Source organism: Salvelinus sp. IW2-2015, linkage group LG15 (assembly GCF_002910315.2).
Source record: "Salvelinus sp. IW2-2015 linkage group LG15, ASM291031v2, whole genome shotgun sequence".
NCBI classification, from domain to species: Eukaryota; Metazoa; Chordata; class Actinopteri; order Salmoniformes; family Salmonidae; genus Salvelinus; species Salvelinus sp. IW2-2015.
Genome location: NC_036855.1, coordinates 58,896,752 through 58,907,743, shown reverse-complemented (window position 1 = coordinate 58,907,743; position 10,992 = coordinate 58,896,752). Strand labels below are relative to the sequence as shown.

Here is a 10,992-nt window from a genome sequence, read left to right as displayed (position 1 = left end):
TGTTCCGGGTTGCATAACAGATCACAGGGAACCACAGAGCTGTGGGGACCGAGGGGAAATAAGGATGGATGTGAGATGCCAGTTATGGGCAGTCGTCTGCTGTGTGATGGAGCTCTCCAGTCAGACCTGTTGGCCTACAGTACATCACAGGGCTACCTGCGCTCTACTTTCCACTTTGCACTCTGGTACCTGTGGTTTGAAGCTGGCTAGCTTTGTTTTGTTGTTTGTGTCACGCTGACCCTGAAGATGTTCTCAGCAAGTGTTGTGTGTTTTTGTGTGTGTGCCTCCTGTTTGCTGGGCTTCCTCCTGGCCTCCTATGAATATAGCCTCCATCTTGGCTCAGCTCAAGACTTCCTACCATGTGGCTGCTCTGTGTGGCCCCGGCTGCTGGGGAAACTCAAATAGCCCTGGCCCGTGTTTGGAGTTGAGCTCTGTCCGCTGTCCTGTCCATCCTCCGGGGGTTGATAAAGCAGCAGATCTCTAGGTTGCAGCCCGGGAATGACCCGCTCACCCCCTGCCAACCCCGCCACCTCAGACACCACTTTCCTGCAAGTCATTGTCTCGTCTTCCTGAGAAACAGGCCCTTGAAGTGAAGCGGAAAGAGAGAGAGGAGGATAAGATGGACCTCGACGATGGAGAGGGAGGGAGCAAGAGAGGGGAGCGTACACAACACAACACATCTGTTGCCGTGTTTTTGTCCTGACCACAAAGTCTTGGCAATCACTTTGCTTTCAGACTGTGTCAGCACTTCACTGGCATCGGTTGGATGCACTTTGTTTTGGAGACATGTTTTGTGTTCATGCAGCATTGCGGTATTACTGTTACTACTTTTGGGTAGGCACGTCTGAATGGGATGTTGTCCTTCATTACAGATACCTTGTTGCCTTGCAACCTTTCCACTGTGCATGATTCACCTACCTAGTCAGCCACTCTTTTTGGATAATAGAACTTAATGTGTTTGGTCAACAAAGTCTCCTCAAAGGCTTTAATTCAGACAAAGTCGGATCTCAATAGCTGTTGCTCTTGTGTAGTATTCTCATTCATCAGAACCGACCAGATAAACCTGGGTTAAATCTAATGCGACATACTGTAGAGAGAATGTTGTGTTGGAGAGATTCTACCCTGGGAATGTTCTTCATTCCTGTCGGAGGAGTTGGGAAAGTGTTTTCCCATCAACTTGTCCTTTTTCCATTTCCAGACTTCCTTCTCTTTCACCCAGTTCAGTCTTGCATCACATTTGTTAATGCTCAGAAGGGAGGAGACATCTACATTTTATTACCATACAGAGGAACTCGAGTGCTTTTGATATTTGTTTGTTTGGCTATGTCATTTTGGAACTGATCAACTTAGGAAATCAAACTACGAAACCATTTTTATTTTATTTTTTAATCTGAATTTGTGGTGTGGCGATGTACCATTTCATACCATGTCATAAGCCTTTATTAACTCCATTCCCCATTTTTCAACTGGAGCAACACCAGTACAGGTTGCATCAGATTTGTTTCTAGGGGTGTCTCAATGTAAAGACTGCCCAGTGTGTGTCTGTCCCTGACGGACTGTCTGGAGTTTCAGCCCCAGTGCCCGCAGCATAGCTGTTTGTTTGTCCCCTGTGCACTTATTACAGCGGCATACAGTACATTTTCACAGTATTAGAATACAGCTCTGACCACAAACTAGGCTTCAATTCGGTGGGACTGTTCCCCATGCTTTTCTGTGCCGATTCTTAGCAGGTCAAACTGCAGATCTAGTGTCGCTATCTGAAAGGGTGGACTAGGGGGGAGCCATGCCACACAGAGYCACATGATGCAGAGAGCTCAGTCGGTGGCAGGGCAACAATGTGCAAAAGGACAAAGATCCCAGAGTCGGTTAGCCAATGAGTTCCATTGTCACTTGACTGTGGTCTAATTTGAGACCAGGGACTGTCCTCGCCATGACTCAGCTTGTGTGTGTGCGTGCGTGTCCGTACACCATGCATATATATATAGGCTACGTGGGTGTGCGCGTGTAGTCGTGTACGTTTACACCTTGCGTATGTGTTTATTCTTGCACTGTATGTTTCTAGACAAGCCATGCACCTGTTGCACTGCAGTGAACATATTTTGCTTGATCTCTCCAAACAGTCTGCTGGTACTGTGTGTGTCAGTCACAGCTGGTACTGTGTGTGTCAGTCACAGCTGGTACTGTGTGTGTCAGTCACAGCTGGTACTGTGTGTGTCAGTCAGCAGCTGGGTAATTGGTGTTGGTCAGGTCACAGCGTGGTACTGGGGTGTGGACAGTCAGAGGCTGGTACTGTGTTGTTCAGTCACAGCTGGTTACTGTGTGGTGTCAGTCCAGCTGGTACTGGGTGTGTGTCCAGTCACAGCTGGTATGTGTGTGTCAGTCAAGCTGGTACTGTGTGTGTCAGTCAGCTGTATTGTGTGTGTCAGTCACAGCTGGTACGTGTGTGTGTAGTCAAGTGGTCTGTGGTAGTCACAGCTGGTACTGGTGTGTGTCAGTCACAGCTGGTATGTGTGTGTCAATCAGCTGGTACTGGTGGTGTTCGTCAAGCTGGTGCTGGGGTGTGTGTACAGTCACGGCTGGTACGTGTCTCGTTGTCAGTCACAGCTGGTACTGTGTGTGTCAGTCACAGCTGGTACTGTGTGTGTCAGTCACAGCTGGTACTGTGTGTGTCAGTCACAGCTGGCGGCAGGCAGGGGCTCCCTGGAGCTGCTACCTGGAGTGGTGCCTAGAATCACTGCTCTGCTCCCTCTCAGTCACTCTGTGTGTGTCTGGCAGATAGGCCGTCACACCGCAAGACAGACTACACGCGTTCAGGGCATGCTTGGATGCACTTCTTCTTACTATAGAATGATTGACAGTAGAGTAAGTTTTCAGCTCCTTTTCCTTTGTCAGTTAGACAGCTACTGGTCATTGGACTTGTTTTTTTCTCTTTTATGGAAGTAATCCTCCTCTCTGTCCTCTGGTTAATATATTAATTTACAGTGCCATTAAGCAGGTGCTTTTATCCAAAGYGACTTATTCATGCGCSCATACGTTTTACCTATTGGTGGTCCTGGGAATCRAACCCACTACCCTCAGTCCTCATCTACTCTGCTTTTTATTCCATTTTCCCTCTCTCCACCCATATGACTGGTGCTGATATTAGTATATCAGATGTTGTGACTAAAGGCCCTGCCAGTCAACTCTTACTCAGTCTGTTTTTCCATATTCAGACTCCCTAGTAAGTATTAGCTACTTGAGTCTAAGCTAATATTTACAGAGAGAAAATCCTTCAAAACATGATTGCCTTCCAGTCAGTCACWGGCATGTGAAAACGGATAGGATATCTCCATTGGTGTTAGGTAGTAGACTGTCTGGCTGTTATTCAGCCCACTAAAGGCACTGGGCACGTGGATGGGAAGGAGAAACCCAGTCCAGAGCCTCTCCTCAGACCTCCGGGGTAGTGTGAGCATAACAGCTTTGCAGAAGATGGCCATTGGTATCATTTAAGCAAAACAAGACCCCCTTCTTCCTCCTACACACTCACACCTCTGCTCCCATCCCCCATTTTACCATATCTCCGCTTATCTCCCAAGGTATGCGGTCCGAAAGCTGTTTATCTCCTTTCCGACAGTGATTAATGACATATACTTAGAATATTTTGGGATGTGTTCACAGTTATCTGCAATTGTTCTTAGGTCCTGTCTGGGCCCTGGCCCAGTATGTATGACACTCCCCCACAATGCAGCTTTTCCAGATTTCCTGCTGTCTATTGTGTCTGTTGGAGGATGGTGGCATCCTGGTTCAAGCCCCTGGGCTAGTCAAGCACAGCTCCCTCTTTCTTTTCCTATCTTGCGCTCTCTTCCTCTCTCTCTCATCCTATCTTACGCCACCCACCCACCCACCTTTTTCATTTTAATTTTCTCCAATCTCTCTCTCTCTCCTTCTCTCTCTCTCTCTCTCTCTCTCTCTCTCTCCCTCTCCCTCTTCCCTCTCCCTCTCCCTCTCCCTTCCCTCTCCCTCTCCCTCTCCCTCTCCCTCTCCCTCTCCTCTCCTCCCCTCTCCCTCCCCTCTCCTCTCCCTCTCCCTCCCTCTCCTCTCCCTCTCCCTCTCTCTCCCTCTATCTATCCATCCTGCTCTTCCCCCCCCTTCCTCCTCCCTCCGTCAGTCCAATGTTCTCCAGTGAAACGCCTGAGGAGCAGTCTTAAATACTGTCCCACAGCCAGGCAGCCTCAGCCTCCAGCACAACACACCAAGATTTACTCACTCTGGCTGCCTGCCTGCCTCTCACATGCTGCTCTCGACACTCCATCTCCTCATCATGTCTCTGTTTTTGCTTCTAGGTCTGTATGGTTTCTATCCTCACACATCTCTTTCTTTTCTATCCATCTGCACTCTTCTTCAATCTTCCCATATTTCTCTCTCTCTCCCTTCTCCGTCCCTTGCGTCACCTCTCCTTCTCGCTCACCAGTACTTCAATGTTCCCCTTTAGAGTGCATCTTATTTTGTGTTGTTGGTAACGTTTACAAATCGAGTTGAGATGGTTCAGTAGTGGAGTCAAGATTTAAACAACGTGATCCCTTAACTGATACGTTTTATCCCAGAAGAAGGAAGAAGGTGGTGCATTTCTTTATGAATGGGGTTTATATGTCAATTAGTCATTATCTTGTTTGTTTAATGATAAATGGGATTTCCTGCTTGAACAACCAGATTTGGCCTAAATACCACTATTACATTCTTCATGTTAATCCAGTGTATCCATACAATCCTACTTTTTGTCATGTTCATCTTATCCTAAACGTTTTAATACTTATCCAACTGAGCACATGGCCTACTGTTTCACAGTGAAAGTCAGTACTTTGGTTTCAGTACCTTTCCTCATACTTTTCTTTGTGCCTAGAAACCAGACTGATATCAAACCTCTCTGACGGCAGTGAGGAAGTGAACCCAGTTTTTGCCCATTTCACTCTCTGTGAGAAGACCAGTGCCATTACCAGTGCCATTTCCCTCTCTGTGAGGAAGTGAACCAGTGCCATTTCCCTCTCTGTGAGGAACGTGAACCACAGTGCCATTTCCCTCTGTGGAGGAACGTGAACCAGTGCCATTTCCCTCTCTGTGAGGAACGTGAACCAGTGCCATTTCCCTCTCTGTAGGAACGTGAACAGTGCCATTTCCTCTGAGGAACGTGAACCAGTGCCATTTCCTCTCTGTGAGAACGTGAACCAGTGCCATTTCCCTCCTGTGAGGAACGTGAACCAGTGCCATTTCCCTCTCTGTGAGGAACGTGAACCAGTGCCATTTCCTCTCTGTGAGGAACGTGAACCAGTGCCATTTCCCTCTGTGAGGAACGTGAACCAGTGCCATTTCCCTCTCTGTGAGGAACGTGAACCAGTGCCATTTCCCTCTGTGAGAACGTGAACCAGTGCCATTTCCCTCTGTGAGGAACGTGAACCAGTGCCATTTCCCTCTCTGTGAGGAACGTGAACCAGTGCCATTTCCCTCTCTGTGAGGAACGTGAACCGTGCCATTTCCCCTCTGTGAGGAACGTGAACCTGTGCCATTTCCCTCTGTGAGGAAACGTGAACCAGTGCCATTCCTCTGTGAGGAACGTGAACCAGTGCCATTTCCCTCTCTGTGAGGAACGTGAACCAGTGCCATTTCCCTCTCTGTGAAGGAACGTGAACCAGTGCCATTTCCCTCTTGTGAGGAACGTGAACCAGTGCCATTTCCCTCTCTGTGAGGAACGTGAACCAGTGCCATTTTCCCTCTGTGAGGAACGTGAACCAGTGCCATTTCCCTCTGTGAGGAACGTGAACCAGTGCCATTTCCCTCTCTGTGAGGAACGTGAACCAGTGCCATTTCCCTCTGTGAGGAACGTGAACCAGTGCCATTTCCTCTCTGTGAGGAACGTGAACCAGTGCCATTCCCCTCTGTGAAGAACGTGAACCAGTGCCATTTCCCTCTCTGTGAAGAATGTGAACGCAGTGCATTCCCTCTCTGTGAGGAACGTGAACCAGTGCCATTTCCCTCTCTGTGAGGAACGTGAACCAGTGCCATTTCCCTCTGTGAGGAACGTGAACCAGTGCCATTCCCTCTCTGTGAGGAACGTGAACCAGTGCCAATTTCCCTCTCTGTGAGGAACGTGAACCTTGCATTTCCCTCTCTGTGAGGAGTGAACCAGTGCCATTTCCCTCTCTGTGAGGAACGTGAACCAGTGCCATTTCCCTCTCTGTGAGGAAGTGAACCAGTGCCATTTCCCTCTGTGAGGAACGAGTGAACCTGCATTTCCCTCTCTGTGAGGAACGTGAACCAGTGCCATTTCCCTCTGTGAGGAACGTGAACCAGTGCCATTTCCCTCTCTGTGAGGAACGTGAACCAGTGCTATTTCCCTCTCTGTGAGGAACGTGAACCAGTGCCATTTCCCTCTCTGTGAGGAATGTGAACCAGTGCCATTTCCCTCTGTGAGGAACGTATTCCGCAGTAGTACTAATGCACTGAAACAGGACATCCTGTGCATCCACAATGGCGTCAATGGCCCCCTAACTAACGTAATACTTCCCCATTCATACTGAAAGATTACCAGCAGAGGATCTCCTGGGGACACGGGGGCTAGAATTGGGGCTCCCTTCTCAACACAACAACACTGGCTTCCAGTAACCACTCTGGAAAAGCCACAGGGTGTCTTGTACTCTGCCTGTGCCCATTTCATCTGCACCCTGAGGGCAGACTGTTCCAGTACAGGTTCTCATGTATAACGGTGTGTTATACTTTGTGTTTTTTCCAGTTCTGCCAGCCAGGAGGATGGAGGCTGTCCCGAGAGAGGAAAGCTCCCACCTTCTTCACGGTGGTGTTGACGGACATCGACTCAGACAGACACTACTGCTCCTGCCTCACCTTCTACGAGGCAGAGGTCAACCTGCAGGTGAGATGGCCTGTTGTACTCCTCAACCTCAACCCAACTCCCCTTCATGCATATCTTATCCACTTACAAGGGCATTATGCAAAATATTATATAAAATCTAATGTATATCTGTTACAGCTTACCCATAATTGCCTTATTCAAAGCAATCAGTTATACGTATGTWTTGACATTTGGTGGATTTTCATGCCTTTAAACACTTACACACTTGCTGAAATAGGACTACGTCCTGCAAGTTCTGGGTTTAGGATCTCGGGCATAAGGGCAAATTAAGTGAACCATGTATAGTAGATAGTACCTACTGCCTCGGCTGGCAGGTTGATGCGTCTCTCGATTAGCAGCACGGGGTTATGTCCGTTCATTTCTTTATCATTTCAAGCTTCTCTCTCTGGATGAATACTTGATTCCGAGCATCCAGCCGGGGCTGTTTGTTAATTCTTGGGAATTTTTTTGGGGGGGGGTTTGATTTTCTTTTTGTTTTTCAYTGTTGTAATTGTTTTGTTTTTGACATGTTTTCTTGCATGGCACATTTTTGTACTATTAGGAATTTGTGTCACGGCATGATGTGTTCCAGAACCCACTAAAGTGGGAAAATAACAGCACTCTGGAGGAATTGAGATGAAGTGAACAACACTTCACATACTGAAGGGTTTTGGTGTGATGGGAGAAAAAAGGTATCCAATGAGCTGACATCTCATCCCCTCTAGCACTGGCTCTTGGATGCACCCATCCTCATATGAATTCAATTCTATCTTTGATGTTTTTTCTTCCACACAAGTTCACAAACCCCTGAAATAAACTAATGCAATGACCTCAATCCTCTCAAGGTTTGCCCTGATACATTACACAGAATGACTGGCTGGATGTCTAATTGTGTTTAAGAATATGACTCCTTACAATGGCCTGACATCACCCTCCAGACTGTCTCTGAAGTGCTGCATTTTGTCGCAAGAGTAGGACGTGTCCCCTGCCTCATATTAAACACATGACAACCATGGCCATTAGTCATATTCATTCAAGTCAGTGACCTTTAGTTCATTGAAATCTGACATTCCTTGAAAGGCCCCATTCAATCAGGTGGAATTCTTCTGACCATTAGTCATGTTAATTCAAGGAGTCTTATGAAAAAGTTAATTGAAATCTTATCATATCCTCTTACGTAAATTCCGGTGGAATTCTAACCTTTATTAACTGCGTGGTCATTATGACATGTCACATTCTGATGTGATGATTCTGTTTACATGAATGCTCAGACTCAACATCCTAGCATGTTGATGACTTTAACATTAGTTTACCATTACACAGTGTACTGTATGAATCAGACCAATTTACACAAACATCCCTTGTTGTGCCTGGATGTGGAACCACTGATTTTCCATGTACAAACAAAGCCTTGGCATGAGACAAGGTATAAACCACGACATCCTTCATTAAATAAGCGTGACAACGGCTAGGTTAGCTGCGACTGGGTCTCTCTAGCCTGGCCTGGTTCTATGCCTGGGCTGGAAGGTTACATAACCGGCCCTGCAAGTAGTCTGAATAATTCCCCTGTCAGGCGCTGTTTGGTGATGTCCTGCAGCTGTCCCCCCCCCCCGAACTTTCTGGCCGACTGGACCCTCTTCTCGTGACCAGACTTTAATCCTCCCTTATTTGTTTTCTGTCCTTCTCACACGCCGGCCGGTCTACTAAGGGAGAAGAGGCGAAGGCCACCCGTAACGATCAGTGCAGTGTCATCGCAGACATTAATACAGGCTCGTTAGAGGTCTTGATTACAGGGCTAACTGTGGCCGGTCACCTCACTGCCTCTTCATCATGGCCCCACCTCTCTGTTTTGGTTTGATTTCTTTCCAGGAACTGTTCCCAGACCCCTTTGTGCACTTGGTAATGGCTCAGTTAAGGATAAGAGTTTGGATCACACACACTGGACAGATGTGAGGCTGGTTTTTCACTGTGTAGGTGACTGTTGCGGTATCTTATGGTTTAGGGACCAGCTTGATACAGTATACCATCCACTGCAAAAGTTTGCACCAGAGCCAGGACCTATGTTCTCAATATTCACATTTACACTGTTAATAAGGTTAGCAAGATGCTGAAGTAGTTTGAGTTAGTGTTATACCACAGTACCAAAACGTCAGGGTACTTATTATGCCAACATTTTAGAATACCATACTACCGTTTCATATGATACTACAAAAATGATCAAATGTTTATGAAGTCAGTTTTGTTTTCGACATTCAGTTGAATTTAAGCAACACTAGTCTCTTGTATGCGCAGGTCCAAGAATGTCCACTTCACGTTCATGTGCACATCACCTGTGGCAGCTGTAATCAGCCAGCCACATCCCCTTCCAGCCATCACTCACCTGCTTCTCTTCTCTCCGTCCGCTCTTTCTGCTCATCTACTCCTCTAACAGTTTAAAATATATATAATGTAGCTGTGATAGCGAGGGGGCATGCAGACCCTGATCAGTCTGCTACAGGTTACATTTCTACATTTGATACATTGGAGCAGCGCGCAGTGCGAGGAAAGTTAATACATTGTATATMATTTCATCCCTGGTATAACCAAGTGCACAGGCCAGTCTGATAGGCTTTGAAAGTTCACGGTCACGCAGCAGGAACAGAGAGTAAAAACAGCTTCGCAACAGTCGTGTTTACAGCTTTACAGCAAAGAAAAGGGCTATTACCGGACCTACCTTTTTTCCTTCCTGCGCGATTTTRSGCTCATTTTATATRATTTCACAAACCATATCGCGGGCCGTTTTAAACTAATCCCAGGCCGCTAATTATTGTTTTGATAACAATGTTGTTCAGTCATATTACCTAGCTAGCTAACCACCTGGTACCTTGACAGTAGGTTAAGGCACATTTGATTGGTCCAGGAAGAAAAGGGCCTGCTTCTCATGGGATGTGCTTCAAAAGTAGGATTCATAATCTCTCTTTCTGGTGCTCCTTACATTCTGTTTTGGTGCCTAACGTTTTTAAATTTGGGAGCAGTGTGTATGTGTTTGTGGGAGCGAGAGAGAGTGGTGTGTGTTTTGAGGTAGAGAGAGAGACTTGTCTGTTAACTGAGGAGTAAAGGTTTCATGCAGTGTTTTCCCCTTACTGCCACAATGACATGCAGATCACTATGCATGTATGTTCCTTTTTCCCCATTCCTCCAGCCAAATCACAAGTAGACCTTTGCAAATATGAGCAAATTAGCCATTCAATTTCTGTTTTATTGAGGAGAAGTGTGAATATCAGTGACAGATTTTTTTGTGTAGCACTTGCACATAACGTTTACAAAACAGGAATAAGTTTCGGGGGGGGCGAATGGGACACTAGTCCAATCAGAATTCTCTCTGGTATCGTGATACTTGGCCTGGTATTTAATCGTTAGTAAAATGTTGGTATCGTGACAACACTAGTTTGAGGTGCATCATGTGTTTTGTCAAATACACCTAATTTGGATAGTATATTGGGCCTAGTCTGCAAAGCATTTTACTGAGAAGGGCACACATGGTTTTTGTAGACCCTGTAAGCCAGCATACAGCAGTTTTTGTTTTTGTTTATGTGGGCATTATCATGAGCCTTACCCTGTAACGTTTAAACCAGCGTGGCTTTTTTCTATGTGCTTGGATTCAAGAGGCAGAAATGTATTTTTGCCGATAATTGAATCAAATCTTCAGAATGTTGTAGAAATATGTTTCCCATCTGACGCATATTTAGATCCTGTGTTCCCTGCTCGGAGCATGCCAGAGCTCTTGTGGCATGTTTTCATTGTCTGAAGGAATATATGTGATTCTGATAAAGGGTTTAGCCAGGAACGAGCCCTGTGAGGCTGCTATCTCTGTAAACTGATAGGACTGACGGCTCCTGGTATGGGACAATTGGAACCAGATTGAGATGAGACCACTGAGACTTGACCTCTGTGTCCCAGTGGAGCACTTKGGGAAGGAGTGGGGAGGTATCTTTGTTCAAATCATTCACCTTAATGACTTAGCCCATATGCTGTTAGTTTAACGTGGTCACTCAATTRCTATTTATGGTACATTACGCCATGTCCTTCGAACCCAAGTGTCTGCATCGTATTTTGGCTAGGTTTTGAATGAT

The 10,992-nt window shown here is 46.5% G+C and overlaps 1 protein-coding gene across 1 annotated transcript in view; it reads left to right on the top strand.

Moving 5' to 3' along the window:
• LOC111974426 (myotubularin-related protein 13) overlaps positions 1-10,992 on the top strand; it is a 166,033-nt gene that overhangs the window by 70,364 nt on the left and 84,677 nt on the right. The window contains 1 exon segment of the mRNA XM_070447304.1: positions 6,764-6,901. Coding sequence (XP_070303405.1) covers positions 6,764-6,901 — 138 coding nt within the window.